Raw genomic sequence first — 22870 nt, 5'->3', positions numbered from 1 at the left:
CATATTTTTTTTAATTTTTTGTTCATTTTTATTTATTTCCTTGAGAGAGACAGAGAGAGAAAGAGGCAGAGAGAGAAAGAATGGGCACACCAGGGCTTCCAGCCACTGCAAACGAACTCCAGATGCGTGTGCCCCCTTGTGCATCTGGCTAACGTGGGTCCTGGAGAATCGAGCCTCAAACCAGGGTCCTTAGGCTTCACAGGCAAGTGCTTAACCGCTGAGCCATCTCTCCAGCCCCATATTTTTTTTTAAGAGAGAGAATTGGCACACCAGGGCCTTAGCCACTGAAATTGAACTGCAGACACTTGTGCCCTAGTGGGCATGTGAAACCTTGTGCTTGCCTCACCTTTGTGCAGCTGGTTTACAAGTGGGCTCTGGAGAGTCAAACATGGGTCCTTAGGCTTCTCAGGCAAGTGCCTTAACCACTAATCCATTTCTCCAGTCCCTGAGACCATTTTTTAATGAATCCAGTGGTTGGCTAGAAATGGAGGCTTTCACACTTGCAGCAAATTCCATCATGAAATACTCAGAACTGTGTGGGAACCTATTTAAAATATTTCTATCTCCAAAAGAGTATTTTCCAAGATGAAGAGATGGGTGTATGATGGCAATGGAAGAACTTCCCTTAGTCTAACTTTACTCCTTGAAGATCTCAGTTTAAATACCACACCCCTTGTCTTCTCCAGAGTTGTTTTAGATATCCTTGCTACATTATCTCTTCTCAGTGGATTCTTGCCACAACTGTAATCTATCATTTAATTATATGATGCATTTGTCTGCTTAGAGCCACCATGACAAAATCCTACAGAATGATGTCTTACATTGATTTTTTTCACAGCTAATACCAAGGTAGTGACAGCTTTAGTCTCTCCTGAGGTCTATCTCCTAGACTTGCACACACCTCTGGTGTGTTCAAATTTTCTCTTAACATAGGGTCTGGAGTTATTCAATGGTAGAGTGTTGCAGTCAGGTTTGCATTGCTGGTAGAAATCACCCAACTAAGAGGAGCTTGTGGGAAAAAATGGATTTATTTTGGCTTATAGACTCAAGGGGAAGCTTCATGATGGCAGGGAAAATGATGGCATGAGCAAAGGGTGGACATCACCCCCTGGACAATAGGAACAGGACAGTGTGCCAAATACTGGCATGGGGAAACTTGCTATAACACCCATAACACCCCCAGCAATACACTCCCTCCAGAAGGCGCTAATTCCCAAATCTCCATCAGCTGTGAACCTAGCATTCAGAACACCTAAGTTAATGGGGGACACCTGAATCAAAACACCACATAGAGTATTTGTCAAGCATGTGTGAGGTGCTACTTTTGACACCTAGAACCGGGTGGAGAGCAGGGGGAATGCAAGCTATATTGGATTAGGGGGTCTACCCTGTACTCAATCAGATTTAACATTCTGAGGCACTGGGGATTAAGACTTTAATATATGGATGGGGTATGGGGTGAAGCACAACTCACCCCGTGTAATTTTTAATCCCCTCTATACCCACTTGGTAAACTCAATGATGAGGGCTTTGTTTTGTTCTAATTTAAGGGCCTTTCAGTTAGTATTTCATCTCTTAGGAAATTATGGCTCGAATTCTTCATACAACAGTATTTTCCCAACTTTCAAACTATTATTTGACAAGGGCCACTATAGAACCCTAAAAGTCATTCTATCACAGCACGATTCTTTTCTCCATGGCACTCAAAACTTTTTAATATATCGAATGCTGTCTCCAGGAAAGGGTAAGTGATGTGTTTTTTATGAGTTTCTATAACCACTTAACACGTTATGTCTTTATTTTCTCCACTGAGAAAACCTGCAGGGCTTTCAATATCCAGAATGCTTTATGAATCACAGCTTTAGCAGTAATCTAGCAGCTTCCTTAATGCATGACAGCAATGCGTTCTTCAGCGTTCTTATGTGGTACAGTACCCAGTGCAGGCTATTAGGGTGGGTGCTGACCAATGTGTGGTACCTGAAAATGGTGTGAAAAGATGCCTTTGGATGGTGCAACTGGCATTGGAAACACATTGAAGCCAGTGTCTTCTCCCTAATCTTTTCACTCTTTTTTTGTTTGTTTTTTGTTTTTCGAGGTAGGGTCTCACTCTAGCCCAGGCTGACCTGGAATTCACTAGGGAGTCTCAGGGTGGCCTCGAACTCACGGCAATCCTCCTACCTCTACCTCCCGAGTGTTGGGATTAAAGGCGTGCGCCACCACGCCCGGCTAATCTTTTTCACTCTTTAGCTTAAAACAAGGTTTCCTCAAATTCTCTGTTACCTTTCCCTGCCCCATAGGTCTTCTTACTTCTTGCTGGTCTTCCTTTAATGGAGAAATAATCTAGGCAAAAAGACGCAGTTAACAGGTGTAAAGCTGACAATTTTCCATGTTATTTGGGCCACAGTGTTCAGGGCCCCTCTGCAGCCACCGCCTAGGTTTACAGCCAGCTCCCTCAGTGTGACAGAGCTACCAAAAGGACACTACTGCTACTACATGGTAGCTCGCCGTACATGCCCTAAGCTCTAAATAAGCTGTGCAGGTGGAGGGCAGCTCTGGCCGCAGTGCCAAGAGCCTGGCTGGGAGAAGTGAATACTGGAAACGCGGCAGGACGCGATTTCCTGAGACTGGCCGCCGCAGCGCACAGCTCCGGGGCCAAAACCGCCCGCTTCCTCGGACTTCCGCCTCCTCGCGGTTTGCCCAGCGTCGGCGGCCCGCCCCCTTGCCCAAGCTTATCCGAGACAGGAGCCGCCCCGGAGCAGACGCGCGCCAGGAGCCCAGGGCGCGCCACCGCGCCGAGACACGTGGGCGGGGCGCGGCGCGCTCCGTGTGACGTCACACGACGCGTGCGTCGCTGCGCGTGCGCGACGGGGCCCGTGGTCGGAGCTGTGGCAAACATGGCGGCCGAGCGTAAAACCAAGTTGTCCAAGAATCTACTGCGCATGAAGGTGCGGGGAGTCGGGCGGGGCGGGGCAGGGCAGGGGAGCCGTTCGGGCAGCAGAGTTCCGCGAGCTCTCGGCGTGACCGAGGGCGAGGCGGCGGGCAGACCCGGGCACCAGAGAGGCCCCGGAGCGCCCCAGCTGTCGCGTCCGTTCATTCAGTCGGCCTGCCCAGCCTTGGGCTCCGGGATTAGATTGTTGGGCGGGCTGCGGAATGGTGCCTTCCGAGCAGCTTACATGTAAACACATAAGCAAGCAGTGAGGGAGAGCGGCGTAGTAGGTGCAGTGATGTCGAACTGCCCGGGTGGCCTGTGAGCTTAGTAGGGGTTCCCGGGAGAAGTAGTCAAATAGAACGTGAGACAATGGGAAAGCGAGTTCTGAGGAAAGAGAACCAACACCGTGGTTTACAAAATCTGAAAATACCTCAGATGTAGCAAAAGTGGGACTTGAAGACTATTAAAGTGCTCACAACGTACAATGAATTTTAGGCCACGCTGAATATTTCCCTTTATCGTGAGCTATAAGGAAGCTGTTGAGTATGGTGAACAATCTTATTTGTGTGACTTTTCAAAATTAACTGTCCTAATGCATGGCCAGAAAGGCCTGACAAAGCACAAACTTAAAAGTCAGAAAGACCAGGGCTGGAGAGATGGCTTAGTGGTTAAGGCATTTGCCTGCAAAGCCAAAGGATCCTGGTTCTATTCTCCAGGACCCATGTATCTGGAGTTCGTTTGGTGTGGTTGAAGGCCCTGGCGTGCCCATTCTCTCTCTCTCTCCTCTCCCTGCCTTCCTCCCCCTCCCTCCCTTCCTTTCAAATAAATAAAATACATTTTTTTTAAAGTCAGAAAGACCAACTGGGAGTTGTCATCTGGGTGAGGGTGACAGTTGTTGGGATGGAAAAGATTGTAACAGTGATGAGTAAGTGAGTTGTCCACTAATTTTAAACATTTATTTTTAAATATGAAATTGAATCAACTTGGGCCTAGCATGTGATGATGCACTCTTTCAGTCTCAGCACTTGGTGGAGGTGGGAGGGAGCAGAGGCATTTGGAATTCAAGGCCAGCCTCAGCTATATGTGGAGTTTGTTGCCAGCCTGGGCTTCTCAAAATCTGAAGTAACCCACCAAGCTAAAAACAACCAGAATCAACTTAACCCTATAATTTCAAAGTGCAGAGGGGGAGTAAAGGTAGATAAATGAACACAGGACTCTAGGGAAAAGCTAACCCATAAAACTTAGATAATGCTAATGTAAGACCCCCAGAACGAGGACCCCACGCTCTACCGGGAAATGGCGACACCCCAAATCACTCACAAGAAACGGTCTTGATGCAAACAGCAAGAGGATTTTTATTCCAAGTGCCCTGGGGCCCACAGTCGTACACCACGCAGGGGTAGAGGACTGCAGAGCCCCGAATGCAGGAATGGGACAGTTTTTAAGGGTTTGTGCATTAGACCAATCATTTTTTTAACATCAGGAGCCCGTGGGGTGCGAGCCAGTCAGTTTGTGCCACTCCATAGTTTCTAAGCCAATTAGTTTAATTTGTTCAAGCCCCTCGTGGACCAATCAGTCTCCTATGACCTTGGTGGTCAGCATTTGCACAGGTCCTTGGGTGGGAGTAGCAGAGTGTGGTATCAGTCTCCTATGACCTTGGTGGTCTGAGGCAGGCTGCTACGGCTTATGGTGCGGGCTACTAAGGCTTACGGTGTTGGCTATTAAGGCTTATGGTGCAGGCTATTTATAGAAACCAAATAAGTGGTTCACTTTATTATTCATTTCCCATCCTTGAGGGCTATCTCATGCCCTTTTTACCTAGTTTTATATTAGGAGTGGGCTCTGATATAATGAGAAGAGGGATTCTTTATTTGCTTCCAACAGAGAGTAGAGCCTGGAGTTTGAGGTATGCAGGGGCCCGCTTAAGCTCCCTTTGGAGTGTGATAGTATTTCTGGGCTTCTTAATTCTTGGGCCTTTCACTAATAGCACATATTTGTAGTCCTTCTTGTGTGCATTGTTCTACCTATTTTGTATATAATGACCCTTTGAAGCAGATATAGTCATTCCTCATGGTAGCTGAGGCAGTTGAAACAAGTGACATGCCTAAAGTTACATAGCTAGTAAAGACTGGCCATTGGGTCTCAATCCTTGGTATTAATTATTACACTCAACTCTTAGTACTCTTCACTGAACACACAGTTCACCCTTAACTTACAGTGGTTATGTTCAATAAACTCAAACCACAATATTATAAATGCATTTAACATGCAAACATTATAGCACAGTTGCAAATATACTGTAGTATATATGATGTTTTTGAGAGTGTCTACTGGGAGCTGTGGCACACTGCTGCTCCCCAGCATCATGAGAGAGTATCATATTGGATATGGCAATGTATAGAAATGATCAGAACTCAAATCCCACCATCTTAAAGGGAAAAAAAATTATTTAGTCAAGCCATGTATACTTATGGTGAAATGTAAACTCATGGCTAGGAAGTAGTAGACTTTCCAAGAAAGAAACAATAAGGTATGAGTGATGTTTTGAAGTTGGGATAGTAAACATTCTATTTGCAAGATTTGAATGCAGTTGAGTTAGGATGAACAGAATAAGGGAAGAGGGCTTATTGTAATGTACAGTTTGCAAAATATTTCTGTTCTGCATGTTAGCAAGATTTGAGTCTTTTCTTTTTAAAGTTTTTCTTTTCAATTTTTTTTATTAACAACTTCCATGATTATAAAAAATATCCCATGATAATATCCTCCCTCCCCCAACTTTCCCATTTGAAACTCCATTCTCCATCATATCCGCTCCCCATCTCAATCAGTCTCTTTTTTATTTTTGATGTCATGATCTTTTCCTCCTATTATGATAGTCTTGTGTAGGTAGTGTCAGGCACTGTGAGGTCATGGATACCCAGGCCATTGTGTGTCTGGGAGGGAGAACATCATAAGGAGTCCTACCCTTCCTTTGGCTCTTACATTCTTTCCACCACCTCTTCCACAATAGACCCTGAGCCTTGGGAGGTGTGATAGAGATATTGTAGTGCTGAGCACTCCTGTCACTTCTTCCCAGCACCATGATGCCTTCTGAGTCATCCCAAGGTCACTGCCATCTGAAAAGAGAAGATTCTCAACCAAAAGTGAGAGTAGCATTAATATAAGGGTATGAACATTAAGAGAAGTGCTTACTGGGCTCTTTGGTGAGCATAGTATATAGATTGAGCCAGACAGCAGCAGATGTTACACCCCTAGGGCTCATGACTACCCCTGTTGTAGGTTTTTAGTATCAGGGATGTTTTCCCTTCCATGGAGTGGGCCTCCAGTCCAATTAGAGGGCAGTTGGTTTCCACCATGACAGATGTGCCACTATTGCACCTGTTGGCTCATTTGGCCTGGCTGGCCAATGATATGGCTTGCAGTGTTTACTGTTCAGTATCTTCACTGGTGACTTCTCTCTCTCCCATTGAACTGCATGCAGAATGGCTTCTTCCAGCTTTCTGTTAGCTGGTCTACATGGAAGAGGTTATCAGCTCAGTTCCAGCAGGATTTCTCAGTGGCCTTGCTGCCCAAGTATATGGAGTCTTCAGCCATAGGGTCTTACCATCGATTCCTGGTGGGAAACCAAGGGCCTTGGCAATGGCCTGTAATGTTTTGGGGGCATTAGGGACCTCCCTGGACAACAACTCACTGGAAGGTATCCCATCCCTGGCACTGAAAATTTTCTAGCAACAATCTACGGCTCCTGAGTGTTCCATTGTCCAAAAAAGTAAGTTTCTATATGATTTATTTATATCCTCTTATATTTTGATTAGTCTTCCCTCCACCTTTCCTTTACTCAATCTCTTCCCCTAACCTCACTTGGCACTTTTCACTGCCATTAATCTATTCTATTTACATGTATACAATACCAGCCTGTTAAGTACCCCCCTACCTTCCTGTCTCTTCCCTTTATGTCTCTTTTCTACCTTACTGGCCTTCGATGCTGAGTTTTCTTCCTACTCACACAGAATTCCAATCATCTGTAGCTAGGATCCACATATGAGAGAGAACATGTGACGCTTGGCTTTCTGGGCCTGGGTTACCTCATTTAGTATAATCCTTTCCAGATCCATCCATTTTCCTGCAATATTAATAACTTCATTTTTGTTTAGATTTGAGTCTTTATTGGTTTCTATTTACATTGATTTCAAAGGAGAGGAGTGGATTGACTTAGAAAGCACTGAAACAATTTTGGCAGTGTGACCTCTCGCAGTAGGCCAAATGAGTATGCTAGAGTTTACACTGAAGATACGACTCTTGCCTGGACATTACAAGCAAGGTGGGAGAGATTACCCATGTTGTCTAGGTTGGAGGTGCAGTCCTTGAAAGAAAGACCTCACTGGCAGGATATCAGGAGACACTGTACAAAGCAGAGCAGTGTTCTGTGAGAAGGCATGGGCCAGTTGTGTTTAGGGCATCTTGTAGGCAGCATAACTCTTAGCTAGAGTTAACAGTAGGGCAATATGAGAGCATTAACTTAACCTTTAATCTTGTTTCAGTACTTGTTTGCAGTACTCTTAAATTCTTCTGACTAGGTATGCTATTAACAACAGAGGTGATCCTGAAGGAAGGTTAAAAGGGAAAGATACAGACAAAAGGCTTACCAGTGTGATGGTTTGATTGAACAGAAGGTTGCTTATTTGTGATCTTAATTCATTCAGACCCTTCCTTAGGATAGTGCTTGATGAGCTCTTTTGGGATGCAGTTCTGCTATTGTAAACTCATAACTGGATGACCATGACTATGTTCCAATAAAACGTTTGTATAACAGACAGATGTCCAGCCTATAGACTGTGGTTTTCCAGAACTTACTATGGTGTGTGTGTGTGTGTGTGTGTGTGTGTGTGTGTGTGTGTATGTATGTATTATTTCTTTATTTGCCAGCAGAGAGAGATGGGGGAAGAATGGCACACCAGGGCCTCCACCTGCTACAAATGAACTCCAGATATGTGTGCCATTGTACCTCTGGCTCTATGTGGGTACTGGGGAATGGAACTTGGGTCCTTAGGCTTTGCAGGCAAGTGCAAACCACTTAACCACTGAGTGATCTCTCCAGCCTTGGGGGCCCTCAGTTTTGAGTGAGATTATTTATTTATGTATTAATTTTTTATTTTAGAGAGAGAGGCACACCAGGGCCTTAGCCACTGCAATCAAACTCTACACACTTGCACCACCTAGTAAGCATGGGCAACCTTGCACCTGCCTCACCTTTGTGTGTCTGGCTTATGTAGGATCTGGAGAGTTGAAAATGGGTCCTTAGGCTTCGCAGGCAAGCACCTTAGCTACTCTGCCATTTCTCCAGCCCTTGAGTGAGATTAAATCACTAGTCTTAGCATGTATTCTGAGAAGCCGTAGAGTCAGGACAACTGAACTACCTTAAGTCTGGAAGATGTTTTCATATCTACAGCATATTTTGTCCTTTCTATGTGTGCTCAGTATAGATACATGGTTATTTGTATGCTATAAAGAAAAGTCTACTTAATCAGAGAGCCAGAGCCTCAGAGGCCCCCAACACCTCATCACTGAAGCAGACCAAAAATGAACCCAACATGGCTCAGGGAAATTTTGCGGAAGAGGGGCCAGAAAGAATGTCAGAGCCACATGTTGGGTCATGATATGCAGTGACATTTATCTTACCCATAACTGTGGGCTAACTCCACAATGCACAAACCATATACCTCAACAAGGAGGGGCCAGTGGGGAGGGGGAAGGTCACAGATGAGCCTGATAATGGTACCAGACTGACTGTATTTGCTGAATACAAAACTAATTACTAAAAAAAAAAAATTCAAAAAAAGAATGTCTACTTAAGGAAAGATGAACAGTAAGAGCCACTGGTCAGGATGGTTGAATTACCACCAGGAATATGAGTGATGACATGAGGCCTCTGCACTTCGCACCATCCTAGAAAGTCTGGAAACCAAAATAAGTTTAGTTTCATTTCCAGTCAGAAGACTGTTCCTGAACTCTTTACACCAGGGACAGCCCGAGAACCCATAATGCATGATGAACACTGCTGTTATTTTGTTTTGAACAGTTCATGCAAAGGGGCCTGGATTCAGAGACCAAGAAGCAACTAGAAGAGCAAGAAAAGAAGATTATTAGTGAAGAGCACTGGTACTTGGATTTGCCAGAGCTTAAGGAAAAAGAGTAAGTGTACTAGAATTTATATTGATGATGTTTGTAAAATCCATGTAAGTTTGATTCATCACTCTAGTAAATAGTTGTCTGTTTGGTTTCTTTAGTTAGCCTTTACTTAGTTCTCTTTTTTAATGATTGTGTGTATATGTTCATGTGCCTTGATTCAGTTTGCATGTGGTTTTTCATATGTTTACTGAAGGGCAGAGAAGTTCTGTTTTGTCTTTAATCTTAATATTTTTCTTCTTTCCAACACAGCATATGATTTTTGGAGAAATGACGTTTTGATTTCTTTCCTGGGAAAGAATCACATTGCCATCTGATTGGTGTGTGGCATGGCATTTGGCAGGAAAAGATGTCACTGCCAAGTGAACTCTCTTAAGATTGGGTAATTTGAGGATAGCATAGTAGAGACTACCAAAGTAGGGGCAGGATGTAGGGGAACCCACGGGGGCAGTACAAGACTTTGTGGGTTTTCTAAGATAAGAATCCCCTCCCTCTAGGCTAGAGGATCAAGGGTAGAAGTGATGACTGAATCTGCAGACAGACTGTGAAGAAAGAACATTTTGTAGGAGCTACTAACTTATTTAAGAACATAGCCAGCCCCAGGGAATCCTACAGGTATAACTTGAGTTACAACTTTTATTTACTTTTCTAAGTATTTATTAGTTTCTCATGGGCTGGGTCCTCCAGTACAGTGTTGAGTAGAAGTGCTGAGAAGGGATGTCCTTGCATTCTTTTTGATCCCAGGACAGTACCATTTCACTTTTCAGTATGACATGCTGTATATTTTGACAGTATGCCTTGTAAAGAAACTGAATTCAGAGCTGGAGAGATGGCTTAGCGGTTAAGCACTTGCCTGTGAAGCCTAAGTACCCCGGTTCGAGGCTCGGTTCCCCAGATCCCACGTTAGCCAGATGCATAAGGGGGCGCACGCATCTGGAGTTCGTTTGCAGTGGCTGGAAGCCCTGGCGCGCCCATTCTCTCTCTCTCCCTCTATTTTTCTTTCTCCCTGTGTCTGTCACTCTCAAATAAATAAATAAATAAATAAAAATGAAGAAACTGAATTCATATTGGTCTCAAACTCATCAAAACACAGAGTGTTTTCCTAACTCAGCGTCAGTTATTTTCTTTTCCTAATTTGCTAAAAAGTCTTTCATATAAATGCTTTTGGATTTTGTCATAGAATTTTTTTTTCCTTGTAATGTTTCTTTTTAAAAAATTGAGAACTTTATTGTTTGAACATATTGCCTAATGGTCATATTTCCATCTGCTTTGTACTCTGGTATTCATTCTCCCCTGCCTCCTCCCCCTTCCACTGAGGGCCCTCCTCAGTGGAGCTATCAGTATTCAGTATGGGTCATGAATGTACCATTGTTTCTGGATGGAGAGGGTGGGAATAATACCTCAGTACACCTTCCCATACTGTGCCTTTACATTTTTTCTGCCTTCTCTTCCTTCAGTGTTCCCTAAGCTTTTGAGGGCATGTTATAAGTTTCTTTTAGTGTTGAGCTTTCCTCAGGCTTTGATTGTTTGCTTTGATAAGTTTTGAGTCTTCTCAGTGTCTGCCATCATCTGCCTGGAGAAGGTTCCCAAGCTAGCAGTGAGAGCAGCACTCATTTAATCTAACACTTCCTGTGATATTACCTATGGCTGTGTGTGATAGACATGACTGATCTCATGCTAGGAAGTCAGCTTTCTTTTCTTGTCCTACTAGTAGGTCTAGTGTCTCCATAGTACTTGCTGTCATCTGTAAAAAGCAGAGCTGAGAGAGAGCTGGCTTCCATCTCAGTTCCAGCATTATTTCTTAATGTCCTGTGACTATTGCTTGTGATGTCTTCAGCAATAGGGCCTTACCATTTAGATCTGGTGAGTAACTAAGTGCTAATGGTAACTAAGTGGCAATGGCCTGCATTGTTTTCCAGGCCTAATGGGCCTCAGTGATCAGCAGGTAATACAATTCTGGCACTGGGACTTAGCAGCAATAGCCTGTGGTTTTAGGGTAAAGCGTTCTTTGTCTCTACAGGGTGTTCTTCATCTCTACAGGGTGCTTCTGTACAAATAGTGCCCCCTTCCCTTATTAAGAGAATTACATGTTTGGCAGGAGAGAGGGCTCAGCCATTAAAGTACTTGCCTACAAAGCCTAATGACCTAGGTTCAATTCCCCAGTTCCCACATAAAGCCAGTTACACAAGAGGGCACCTGCATCTGGAGTTTGTTTGCAATGGCTGGAGGCCCTGGCACACCCAGGGTGAGGTGGAGTCTCAGTCATTTTATTTTGCGTTTCTCTGATGGCTCAAGATGTTGAACATCTTTTTAAAAGTTGATTGCCCATTTGTATTTCTTCCTTTGAGAACTCTCCATTCAGTTCCTGCCCTACTTTTGAGGGGGTCGATTCATGTTTTTAATTGCTTAGTTTTTTGAGTTCTTGTATATTCCAGATATTAAACCTCTGTCAGATACATAGCTGGTGAAGGTTTCTTCCCATTCTGTAGGTTGTCTATTGACTGTATTAATGGTTTGCTTAGCTGTACAGTAGCTTTTTTTAGTTTTATGAGATTTCAGTGGTACAGTGTTTATCTAATCCTCTGTGCTGCGGGGTCTCATTTAGAAACTCTTTTCTGGGCTGGAAGGATGGTACAGTGGTTAAGGCCTTTGCCTGTAAAGCCAAAGGACCCATGTTCGATTCTCCAGGACCCACGTAAGCCAGATGCACAAGAGCACATGTGTCTGGAGTTCATTTGCAGTGGTTAGAGGCCCTTGTGTGTGTGCGCGCTCGCGCTCTCTCTCTCCCCCTCTCTCTCCCCCCTCTCTCCCTCTCTCTCTCTCTCTCTCCCTCTCCCTCTCCCTGTCCCTCTCCCTCTCCCCCCCTCTCTCTTTCTCTCTCTCTCTGTGTTGCAGTCCGGTTCGCATTGCTGTTAGAAATCACCCAACCAAGAGCAGCTTCTGGGAAAAAGAGATTTATTTTGGCTTATAGGCTCGAGGGGAAGCTCCACGATGGCAGGGGACAACGATGGCATGAGCAGAGGGTAGACATCACCCCCTGGCCAACAGAAGGTGGACCACAGCAACAGGAGGGTATGCCAAACACTGGCATGGGGAACCTGGCTATAAAGCCCTTAAGCCCGCCCCCTACAATACACTCCCTCCAGGAGGCATTAATTCCCAAATATGCATCAGCTGGGAACCTAGCATTCAGAACACCTACGTTTATGGGGGACACCTGAATCAAACCACCACACTCTGCTTGCAAATAAGTAAATAAAATAAAAAACCAATAACTTACATTTTAAAAAAAAAAATAAACTCTTTTCCTATACCCTTATCTTAAGAGTGTTCTCCCTACTTTTTTGGCTAGTCTTTTTAGAGTTTTTAGGTCTTACATTGAGGTGCTTTATTCATTTGGAGTTGAATTTTATGCAGGGTGAGAGAGGAGTATCTAGATTCATTCTTCCACGTGTAGTTACTCAAATTTCTTTAGCACTGTTTGTTAAAAATGCTGTCTTGTGTCCACTGTGTGTAGACCAAGTAGTTACTAGAACTTATACCTGGGTCTTCTATTCCATTGATCTTTGTGTCTTGTTTTTTCTGCTGGTACCATGCTGTGTATATTACTATGGCTTTGTAACATATTTTAAAATCAGATATTATGATACCACCAGTAGTAGAATTCTTGCTGAGGCCATTTTTGCCTATCCAAGGCTTTTTATGCTTTCATATGAAATTTTAGACTACTTTTTCTGTTTCTGAGAAGAATGATATTCAAATTTTGATTGGAATTTTATTGAATCTGTATATTGCTTATTTCTTATTTCCATGAAATTGAATTGTATGAAATTCCTTTAATGGTAAGATGGGTCTCTTGAAGACACAGATGAATGGAACGAGTTTTCTGTTCCAGTTTGCTAATCCATTTCTTTTGATGGGGGGAAGTAGGTGAGTCCATTGATGTTCAGAGTTATAATTGGGAGATGTGAGTTAATCCCAGTCACGTTGAAGACTTTGTGCAGTTTGGTGTCTTCTTGATCTTTATTTGCTTTCACATCTGTTCTAGTTTGGATTGTTGTTTTGTTCCTCCTACAGCCTCCTAACCATGTTTATCCTTCTCTTCATTGTGAGGTATTCCATCCAGTGTTCCCCAGAAGGATGGCTTAGTGCTCATATATTCATTTAGATGGCTTTTATTATAGAAAGTTTTTCTTTCACCTTATATTATGAAGGATAGCTTTGATGGGTATAGTAGTTTGGGTTGGCAGCCGTGGTCTATCAAAATTTGAAGTACTCCATTCCAAGCCCTCCTGGCTTTTAGAGTTTCCATTGAATAATCAGATGCAATTCTGAGGGACTTCCCTTTGTAAGTAATGGGCTATTTTTATTTTACAACTTTTAATACTCTCTGTTTCCGTGTTTAGCGTTTTAACTGTAATGTGAAATGGGGAATTTCTTCTTTCCTATGTGGTGTTCTTGTGTCTTCTGTACCTGAATGGGCAACTTCTTTAGTAAGTTTAGAAAGTTTTCTTCAATAAAATTATTGAAGATAGTCTCTATGCCCTTGGCCTGAAGTTCTTCCCTTTATATGCCCATGATCCAAATGTTTGGTTTTTTTAAAGATATTTTACCACTCCCTCATGTTCTTTTTATACATTCTTTTGAACTTGTCATTGATTTATGTCCTCCTGATCTATTTCTTGTGCCTTGTTCTCAAGTCCTGACAATCTGGTCTTCACATGATCTGTTATATTGATGAGGCTTTCCTGGCATCTGTTTAAATGAATTATTTTATTTTTGTTTTCCATTAAGTTTTTCTTCAGTGTCTCCATCTCTTTATTGAATTCCATTTTCTCTTCTTGATTTGGCATTCTTATTCATTCTTAGACTTCATTGCTGCATTGTCTTGGTTTCTTATGTAACTATTTTGGGGTTGGGGTTTGCTTATGTGGAGAAAGTCCTTTTGTCCTCCTGAGAATATAGCCACCAGTAGCTCCCGTAGACCCTGTGTAAAGTGGCCTGGTCAGCCTTGATCCATGTTGGGAGTGGGATGGAACTCTGTCTGCAAAGTTTGGGCTAGGCACACTGATGGTGGGGCAGGTTCCTTCTTGTGTGTGCAGTCTCCAAGCATGTTTGTGCTAACCCTGGGCAGTTTGGCCAGTACTACTCAGGGAGAGGGGTGAGATCTGTTCTGGACTCACCCTGCCCCTGTGCAGCTTAATATTCATCCAGAGATTCACAAGAATCCTACAAGTCGTGAATGCCTTTTTATGTCCCTTTCTCTTCTGACTCACATATTCCAGCCACTTCTGTTGGTCTTAAACTTCATGCACTTTGGACCCACTTCATCAAGGCAAAGGGGTGTGTCCTCCCCTCACTATTCCACAGCACCTTGACTCCAAATATGTGGATTTCCTTTGGGTTTCTTGTCTCAGCTGCCACCACCCAGTGCTTTTACTTGTTCATTGTGGGGAATGCTTGGTTCTTATTTTGTCTTCTAGTTGGTGATGGTGAGGAGAGTAATTCAATTCCAGCTCTTCCCTTTGTAGCCTGGAATGGAATACTGCTGAATTCCTCCTACTGTGGGATGTAAATGTTTTGTTACCTGGCACTAGGTCTGGACTGTAACCTCCATGAGAACATAGGTCTTACACTCCTCGCAGTTCCTCAGCCCTGATATGGCGCCTGTGCATTTGCTGAAAAAGTCACCCTTGATAAGAAGCAGAGCAGGTCTTCTGCTAAGGGAGCCCTGGAGGCAGGCCTTTACATTCCTAGCATCCTAAGTTACGCCTGGAGAGACAGATGTGCTCATCTTAGATTTGGGATCATGAACTGGTGACTTGAGGAGAATCCCTTTTGGAGGCTGTGGTGTCCCGGTTCTAGGGAAGTTGATACCCACCATGCCTCTGATCTCCCTTGTCAGCCCCCTCAGCAGCTGCAGAGCTTTTACTAGAATTTTCTGGAACATAGTTTTAATTTGGGGTTTGTAATGCTCATTTTCCAATTCTATTCATCCACCTTTCCCAATATTCTTACAACCCAGTCTTTCTCTACTTAAGCATCAGTCACCCAGTGCCAGTCTTTTGTCTGGTGTTTTCAGTGAGAAGTTCCAACCAATAGCATACTCTGTATGCACTGCCTTGTCCTCTGCTGGCCCCTTGCTCTCCTGCATCTTTATTTTTTATTCTCCTGGATATTTAGTAAGAATTTGGGGTGGGTATAAACTTCAAAATAATTTTATTGCACTTTCGTAAAGTTCACGTCTATTTTGAGGTCTTTATATTCTATAGCTATGTACATAATTGTGTGGGTATTTATGCAATGATCACAAGAAGTCTTACCTCCAGCCTGTAGATCTCAACTCCTTGTGCATTTACTGGTCAAATCAATGAGATTTTGTGTCTAACCCTGGGTTAGAAGTCTTGCTGCAATTTCATCTGATCCTACTGAGAACCGCAAGATTGGTTTTTCATTCAGTCTTGACTATTGCGTGCTGTGCTTTGTTGTAAGCAGACATGCTGTTAATACAGGTTTATTATCCCGTGCAGGAGTTTCATAATAGAAGAGCAGAGTTTCATGTTGTGTGAAGATCTTCTCTATGGAAGGATGTCATTCAGAGGATTTAATCCTGAAGTTGAGGTATTAAATATAATTGCTTCAAATTTAAAAATTTTCCAATTGAATTTTTTCTGCCAATAATTGAGCTTCAGTTTCTCCCCACTAGGTACCGTTTCTCCTCATTGTATAGAAAATAACAAGTCTTGAAATATTGCCATAGCTATTTAAAGAAATTGCAGGAGTTGCAGTCTAGTTTTATGGAAGAATTGAGTAGGTAATTTAATATAGCAGTATACAGTCCCTTATGGTGCTGCTATGTTAGAATTTCAACTTGAATCTTTTACAGGAATGTCAGATTTTATTCATATGATGCTATTATGAAAAGTTATTTTCTGGCATTTATAAATGTATCTTTTCTAATGGAAAAATATTACTTAAAAATTGTGTAGTTTAATGTTTTAATGGACAGGTTTTAATCCACGCTTGTAAATAGATTTTAAAGTGAACCCTTTGGCAAATATGTTTGAAAAATGAATATATGCCTTATCACTGAGCTGCTGGTTTGAATTTCCTGCCTTGGCCTTACAAAAAAGCAGGACTGGTTTATCATATTTACTAGAACTGTAGTGTACATGTTGAAATCCTGTGTGGATTTAGCCATCTGAAACACCCATTTGTGATATAAATCTTTAGTTATGTAAGTATTACTTGAAGCCAGGGGTCCTTGTGCATGTCATACTGACATTGAGGTCACATTGTAGGTGTGGCTGTCCTGGGCATTATAAGTTGTTCCATGGCACCCATAGCCTCTGGCCTCTGCCCACTAAACACCCATAACATACTTCCTTTCAACCTGGTTGTGACAACCAGAAATGTCTTTAGGCATTGTCAACTGTCCTCTGGGGACAAAAACCACTCCCAGCTAAGAATCATCTCTCTAGATTCCACTGGAGAAGCAGCCATCTAAGCCCACTGTCAGAGTTTATTTAGAGCTGGGAAGTTGGGTAGGTTGTTTGCTTATGGAGATGAGGGGAAGGTTGTGAGGTGTTAACATTTACCCAGAGTCCACACTAACCATGTTTGGTTTTAATATTCATTTTCTTTGCGTTGGCCTGCCTTAAGATTTGGATGGGAAGAAAAGGAGGCTTAGAAATTAAGACAAAACAGAACAACAATTAAGAAAACAACAGGAGCCAGGTGTGGCATGCCTTTAATCCCAGCACTCGGGAGGCAAAGGTAGGAGGATTGCCATGAGTTCGAGGCCATCCTGAGACTACATAGTAAATTCCAGGTCAGCCTGGGCCAGAGTGAGACCCTACCTCGGAAAAAAAGAAAGAAAACAACAGTAATTATGAGTATGATGTTCAAACAGGGTTTGAAGTAGACAAGCCCCTTGAATTATGTCTGTGTAATAGACAGCTCCACAATGCTGGGACGAGCATCCAAGCACCCATAGTTTTATGTGAGGAAGGGATTTATTTCAAGCTTACAGATCCGTGGGAAGCTCCATTAATGGCGGAAGAAGCTAGCTCCCTTTCACAAATCCAAGCAGAGAGATAACCAAACAGCCAGCAAACACCAAAGGAGCAAGCACAGGCCCTGCCAGAGCTCAAACCTCTCTGTGTATTCTTGGGCTGGGATTGAGATCCACCTCCAGTGACAACGCCTTCCTGTAGCAAAGTCTGCTGAAGCTGCAAACTCATTTTAATAAAACACCTGATTCTCTGGGCCATGCATTCAAACTACTAGTCTGGCACAGTGGAAAAGAAGAGATTTCACAGAACGTGGTAGGGGAGATTGTCAGACAATGGCCCTACTCACTAGATTCTATAACATAGAAGGTTCTCAAGGGAGAGGTCTTAAGGTATTTTATTATCGACCCGCTAAGAGTCAGAAAACTGGTTGAGCGTGTCTTCTCACTTCCCTTCTGTTGTAATCCTCCCCTGCTATAAAGAAGGTATTGTCCTTTTTTAGTCAACAGACAGCTAAAAAGGTTAATGTAAGCGAAGAAGATGGAGGAAAGAGTTTCATGCTTGGAATATGTTTGAGATATGTTATCTACCCTGATGTCTAGGGGGAGCCTAACGTACAGATTCTTGCCATTATACCAGAGACAATTCTATACTGCAATGGATACCCTCTCATAACCACCACTACAAGACGTATTTAAAATTACCAAAGTAATTTTCCAATTTAGCTCAAAGATAAGTTCAAAGGAAATTGGGAAGCTTATTTTTTTCTTCCAGTCTCTCACTGGAAGGTGTTAGCTATGTGCCCACCTTACCTGTGAGCGATAGATCTAAGATTAATGGTCTGAAGTGCCACTGAAATTCACTGACACTAAACTCAAACTGTTCTCATGATCCAGAGCTAACTATTGTTAGCACTTGTGGCATAAAATACTACAATGCCTTGGAATCTTGTCCTCTAAATTCTGTGATTCAGTTTCTCATTGTCACATAGCTTTGATACCACCTGTTTTCCCAAGCCATTTCTAGCCCTGATGGTTGGCACTATCATATTTTTCAGAAATTAATGCTTCAGATGAATGCTAAGAACAAAGCAGAAGAAGATGAAGAAGATGAAACAGTAGAACTTGATGTGTCAGATGAAGAAATGGCAAGAAGGTAACAGTTACCTTGGGGCAGCTTCATAACCCTGGCTAGCTATCATCAGCTTGAATGTACACTTTGACCCCTCAGTCTTTAGAATCTTTAAGCTGAGTGTCCAGCAAGTAGATGAGTATGGTCTGCCTCTTCTCAGTGGCCTCAGGTGGCTTCCTGCCAAGGCATCCTGGCAGCTGAGGGCCAGATATTCTAAAATGTGTCTGTTGATGTGAGATGATGCTAGAAAGAAAACCAGCAGAGAAGTTCATCATCCTTAGTGAAGTTCATAAGTTTTTAAATCAGTTTCTTTTCATTGTAGAATTTGTATTATTTATGTTTGATATTCTTGACAAGGCTTGTTTTCTGTTTTTCTTTTTTCTGTTTTTTTTTTTTTTTTTTTTTTTGGAGGGGGCTAAGCATTGTTATTGTTGCTGTTTGAAATTAAATTTGTGCTGTGTATCATCTTAACAGATATGAGACCTTGGTGGGGACAATTGGGAAAAAGTTTGCCAAGAAGAGGGACCGTGCCAAGTATGAAGAAGATGAAAATGGAAACATAAAGCCCATGAAAGTGAAGAAGATGTTCTTAAAGCCCCAAGATTAAAAATGAGTGCCTGAAAACTGGACTGTAGATGCCTATGAACACAGCAGCATTTGGAACTCATCATGATGGTGTGTCTGTAGTGGTTCATGCTCTCATGTTTATTTGTAAAGAATAAACATAGGAGTATTAATTATAAATAATTTGGGAAACATGCTGTCTTGAGACAGATGTGTAATGGATGTTGTACATCCTTTTTTAGTGGCATTCTTCACAAATGGGATCTTAGTCCCTTCTCTTCAAATGTGTGAGGCACAGAAGCTTCCCAAAACAAATTTACGTAACTTATTTATACGTACATATTGTTCTCCAGTTACTGATTGGAATTACTTGAATTGACTGCTGAAATTTAATGCCATTGTTTCACTTCACTCTATATTTATATTTTATTTTAAATTATAAATGTCAAGCCAGGTGACACATTTAACTTGGATCAAATGTTATGAGAATTTGTCATATATATATTCACCAAGACAAACATGCCTCTCCACCCTGAAGCCTGCTGCCTGACTGTTTCTAGTTCTTGGAACAGAGAGCTGGTTGTTGTTCAAAACAGTTAACTTAGTGGTAATGGGCTCTTTTTTTAAATGTTTTATAATAATCCATTTTCATGTACTTTTTATGTTTTCTTATACTTTGAAATAGTTTAGTCTAGTTCAGTAATGTAACTTTTATCCAAACAATAATTTTAATAAATACTAGCCATTGATTTGGAATGTAGTGATATATCAGGTTGAACCATGAAACCCTTTTTTGGGTCTAGAACTAGTCCTAATTTCTAGTCTGACTCCTATTCTAAATACTAATGCCAGAAGCAGCTAAAATTAAGTGTGTGTATATTATTGCATACTGATGACTCCTGAGAATTATATAATTAATTTAGCTTTCTTAACAGCAACTAAATCATGTGTATGCATCTCTGAATCTCTAGATTTGGGGTATTCTGTGGCCTCAGCTATGTTGAGAAAAAGTTGTGAATTTGAAGAATCAGGCAACTTCCAGTTTTCATCTTGAGCAGTAGCTAAAACTTCTTCCCCATGACATGGGTCACAGTACTGCTTCTGGTTGACAAACCCATTTCACAATAAAAGAAGTGGGGTCCCTGGAGTTCTCTAGTTTTACCATATCCCCCACCACCCTGTAGCAGCAGGCATAGGATGGCAGATGGCCTGCTGAGAACTTGAAGTGCTGGCCAGGGTTACAACCCTCCATCTGAGGAAATAGATAATGCTTTGAGTCCCTGACCATACTCTGTGTTGTCTGAAGTCAAGCAGAAGTGGGAGGGTTCTTGTCACTGTAAATTGATGATTTGCTTATGCTTTCCTTAATGGACTGCTAAGACAAATATGCTCACACGAGGGAGCACTAGAATTCCTGAGAGAAATTAAGAGTAGTCACTTTCCCACTAAATCAACAGGCCAAGGAGTTGATGGCTGGTACAAATGATCCTAGCAGCAATGGGCTTTCTGGTAGTCAACAGTATTGAACCTAGGGGAATTGAATAGAGAATTTTTAGCACTTTCAAATCCAGTAACCTCAAAGAAGGAAATGGAGTTTTGGGACACCCTACCAGGTATAAACTTGAGCTGAGAGAAGAGAAAGCATGAAATACATGGAGAGAATGAAATTATAAACCGCAGTCTATATCAAAACAAGTTGCAATACTATGTGTCTTGTATGTATACTGATTTTTTTTTATTTTTTATTTTTGTTTTTATTTATTTGAGAGTGCCAGACAGAGAGAGGAAGAGGCAGATAGAGACAGACAGAATGGGCGCACCAGGGCTTCCAGCCACTGCAAACAAACTCCAGACACGTGCGCCCCCTTGTGCATCTGGCTAACGTGGGTCCTGGGGAATCGAGCCTCAAACCGGGTCCTTAGGCTTCACAGGCAAGTGCTTAACCACTAAGCCATCCAGCCCCTGTATACTAATTTTTTAATGTTCAACTGCTATTTAGTCAAAAATACATTATAATTAAGATCAAAAAAAATTCTGTAAATGAGTAGAGTATCTGCTAGAATTTTGTGCCTCACTTTGAACATATTGTTGAAGTATCTTTTATACAAAGGATATTTACAGTCTAGTATGTAGAAATAAAGAGCTGTTACTCTTGCTGTAGACAGTGAAATCATATTTAGAAGAGAGACATGAAATGAAAGCAAGGATTGTCCTGCTTGTAATCATCTTGTGGGACACAGGGAGGAGCGAGTTCTCTTTCAGCAAAAGCAGCTTCTAAGTGCTTGTTGCAGCACCAGCATCCAGTTCCCCCTCCAATGTCCATTTGCTGGGCCCAGAGGACCCTCTCAACCCCAGGCTCTGGATTAATTGATCAGCTGACTGGGCTCCTCTAGCTTCTAAACTGACAGTTTTAACCTCTTCCCTAAGGATGACAACCTCCTATAAGATGCCTCTGCCTTTGAATTATTTGTATTGAATTTCCTGTTAAAATGAGGATGGTAAAGGAGTTAAGGCAAAATATGCCAAATTGGTCTATTGATTCTCCAAGCTGAAATTGCTTGAGGAACTGCAACTTACAAAAGGTCATTTGGCCTGTCTTCCTACACACAGCAACCCATAAAGAATGTTTTGGGCGGACTGTCCTTCACATACCAGGGCAGGAAAGTTAACCTTAACCACCAGAGAATGGGAATTGAGGCTGCAGGGACCCTATAGAAAAGCACTGGTCATCCCAGATCTTGGTGAGAAACACGGGATGCCATTGGCTAATAGATATAAAATTCAGTTGAAAAGGTAATCATTTGACACATACAGGCATCCATTTGTTGGTAAGCGCCAAACTTCAGTGTTGCTCCCCATATGTCTCATAGGACACTGCTAGCATTCACTACCCTAGATCCTCATGATCATGCCACTTACCCAGCACCAGTTTATTGTTGTTTGTCTAAACGGTATATAAATGTCACATTTTGCTCATTTCTTCAGACTTCATGCCTGTGAAGTTCTCATGTACATGTCAATTAATTAGGCGTGGTGGTACACATCTGTAAGCCAGCCCCTGATTGATGGAGGCAGGAGCATTAGGAATTCAAGGCCAGTCTGGGCCACTTAGCTACTAAATGGCATGTTGTATTTTTTTCAAGAGAGAAAGAGGGAGGGAGAGAGAGAAAGAATGGGAACGCCAGGGCACCCAGCCACTGCAGATGAACTCCAGATGCATACACCCCCTTACACATGTGGCTTACATGGGTCCTAGAGAAGTGAACTGGGATCCTTTGGCTTTGCAGGCAAATGCCTTGACTGCTATGCCATCTCTTCAGCCCGACTTAGCTACCTCTATAACAAACTAGGTTACATAGTGAGACTCTTACCAAAAGAGAAAAGTTAAAAAAAAAAAAAAAAACCTTGAAACTTTAACATGGGCCACGGGCAAACCAAAATGTAAAATACAGCTAGGTGTGGTGGCACATACCTTTAATCCCAGCACTTGGGAGATGGAGGTAGGAGAATTGCTGAGTTTGAGGCCAGCCTGAGACCACATAGTGAATTCCAGTTCAGACCAGGCTAGAGCAAGACAAATCCTTGAAGGAAAAAAAAAAAAAAGGGAAAATACAGTCCCTCCTCCAGAGAACAGTAGCTTTGCAACTATGGAGATGGACAGAATGGCTTTGGCAACTCGGTCGTCGTCACAGGGCATTCATATGCTGGGTCAGCATTGTGTGTTAGCTGGCAGTCTTTCTGCCTTAGCCTCCAGAGCGCTGGGATTGCAGGTGTGCACCACCACGGCTGGCATAAGTGTTCCTCTAGTGAATGAATAAGTAAATAAATAGCAGTTGGGATGATTTGGAAGCTAATCAGCTCACAGAACCTACTTAAGCCACAGTTCTATGTAAATAAAGATTAACTGGGTAAGAAAAATAAAAGGCATTTCATCTGAGCTTGCCACAGCAAAGGAGAAAGCCACTTTCACTTGGGTTTTGGCTGAGCCTCAAAAGCAGGCCGAGAAATGGGAAGGTGTTGTCTGAAAAACAAGGTGCATGTATGCTCT

At 42.4% G+C, this 22870-nt stretch overlaps 1 protein-coding gene across 1 annotated transcript; it reads left to right on the top strand.

Moving 5' to 3' along the window:
- Window positions 1-2836: 2836 nt before the first annotated feature.
- Mphosph6 (M-phase phosphoprotein 6) lies at window positions 2837-20517 on the top strand. The gene is made up of 5 exons (XM_004659585.3): window positions 2837-2945; window positions 9009-9121; window positions 15646-15736; window positions 18185-18282; window positions 18733-20517. The coding sequence occupies exons 1-5, from the start codon at window positions 2895-2897 to the stop codon at window positions 18863-18865; spliced, it is 486 nt and encodes a 161-aa protein (XP_004659642.1). The 5' UTR covers window positions 2837-2894; the 3' UTR covers window positions 18866-20517.
- The last annotated feature ends 2353 nt before the right edge of the window (window positions 20518-22870 follow it).

Source organism: Jaculus jaculus, chromosome 1, assembly GCF_020740685.1.
Source record: "Jaculus jaculus isolate mJacJac1 chromosome 1, mJacJac1.mat.Y.cur, whole genome shotgun sequence".
Lineage (NCBI taxonomy): Eukaryota > Metazoa > Chordata > Mammalia > Rodentia > Dipodidae > Jaculus > Jaculus jaculus.
The sequence above is the reverse complement of the archived record's forward strand: the minus strand, read 5'-3'. Positions and strand labels throughout refer to the sequence as shown.

Coding starts and splice junctions, on each gene's coding strand:
- Mphosph6 (XM_004659585.3), top strand. CDS start 2,895: ATGGCGGCCGAGCGTAAAACCAAGTTGTCCAAGAATCTACTGCGCATG. Junction 9,122..15,645: donor CCAGAGCTTAAGGAAAAAGA/GTAAGTGTACTA, acceptor TATCCCGTGCAG/GAGTTTCATAATAGAAGAGC. Junction 18,283..18,732: donor GATGAAGAAATGGCAAGAAG/GTAACAGTTACC, acceptor TCATCTTAACAG/ATATGAGACCTTGGTGGGGA.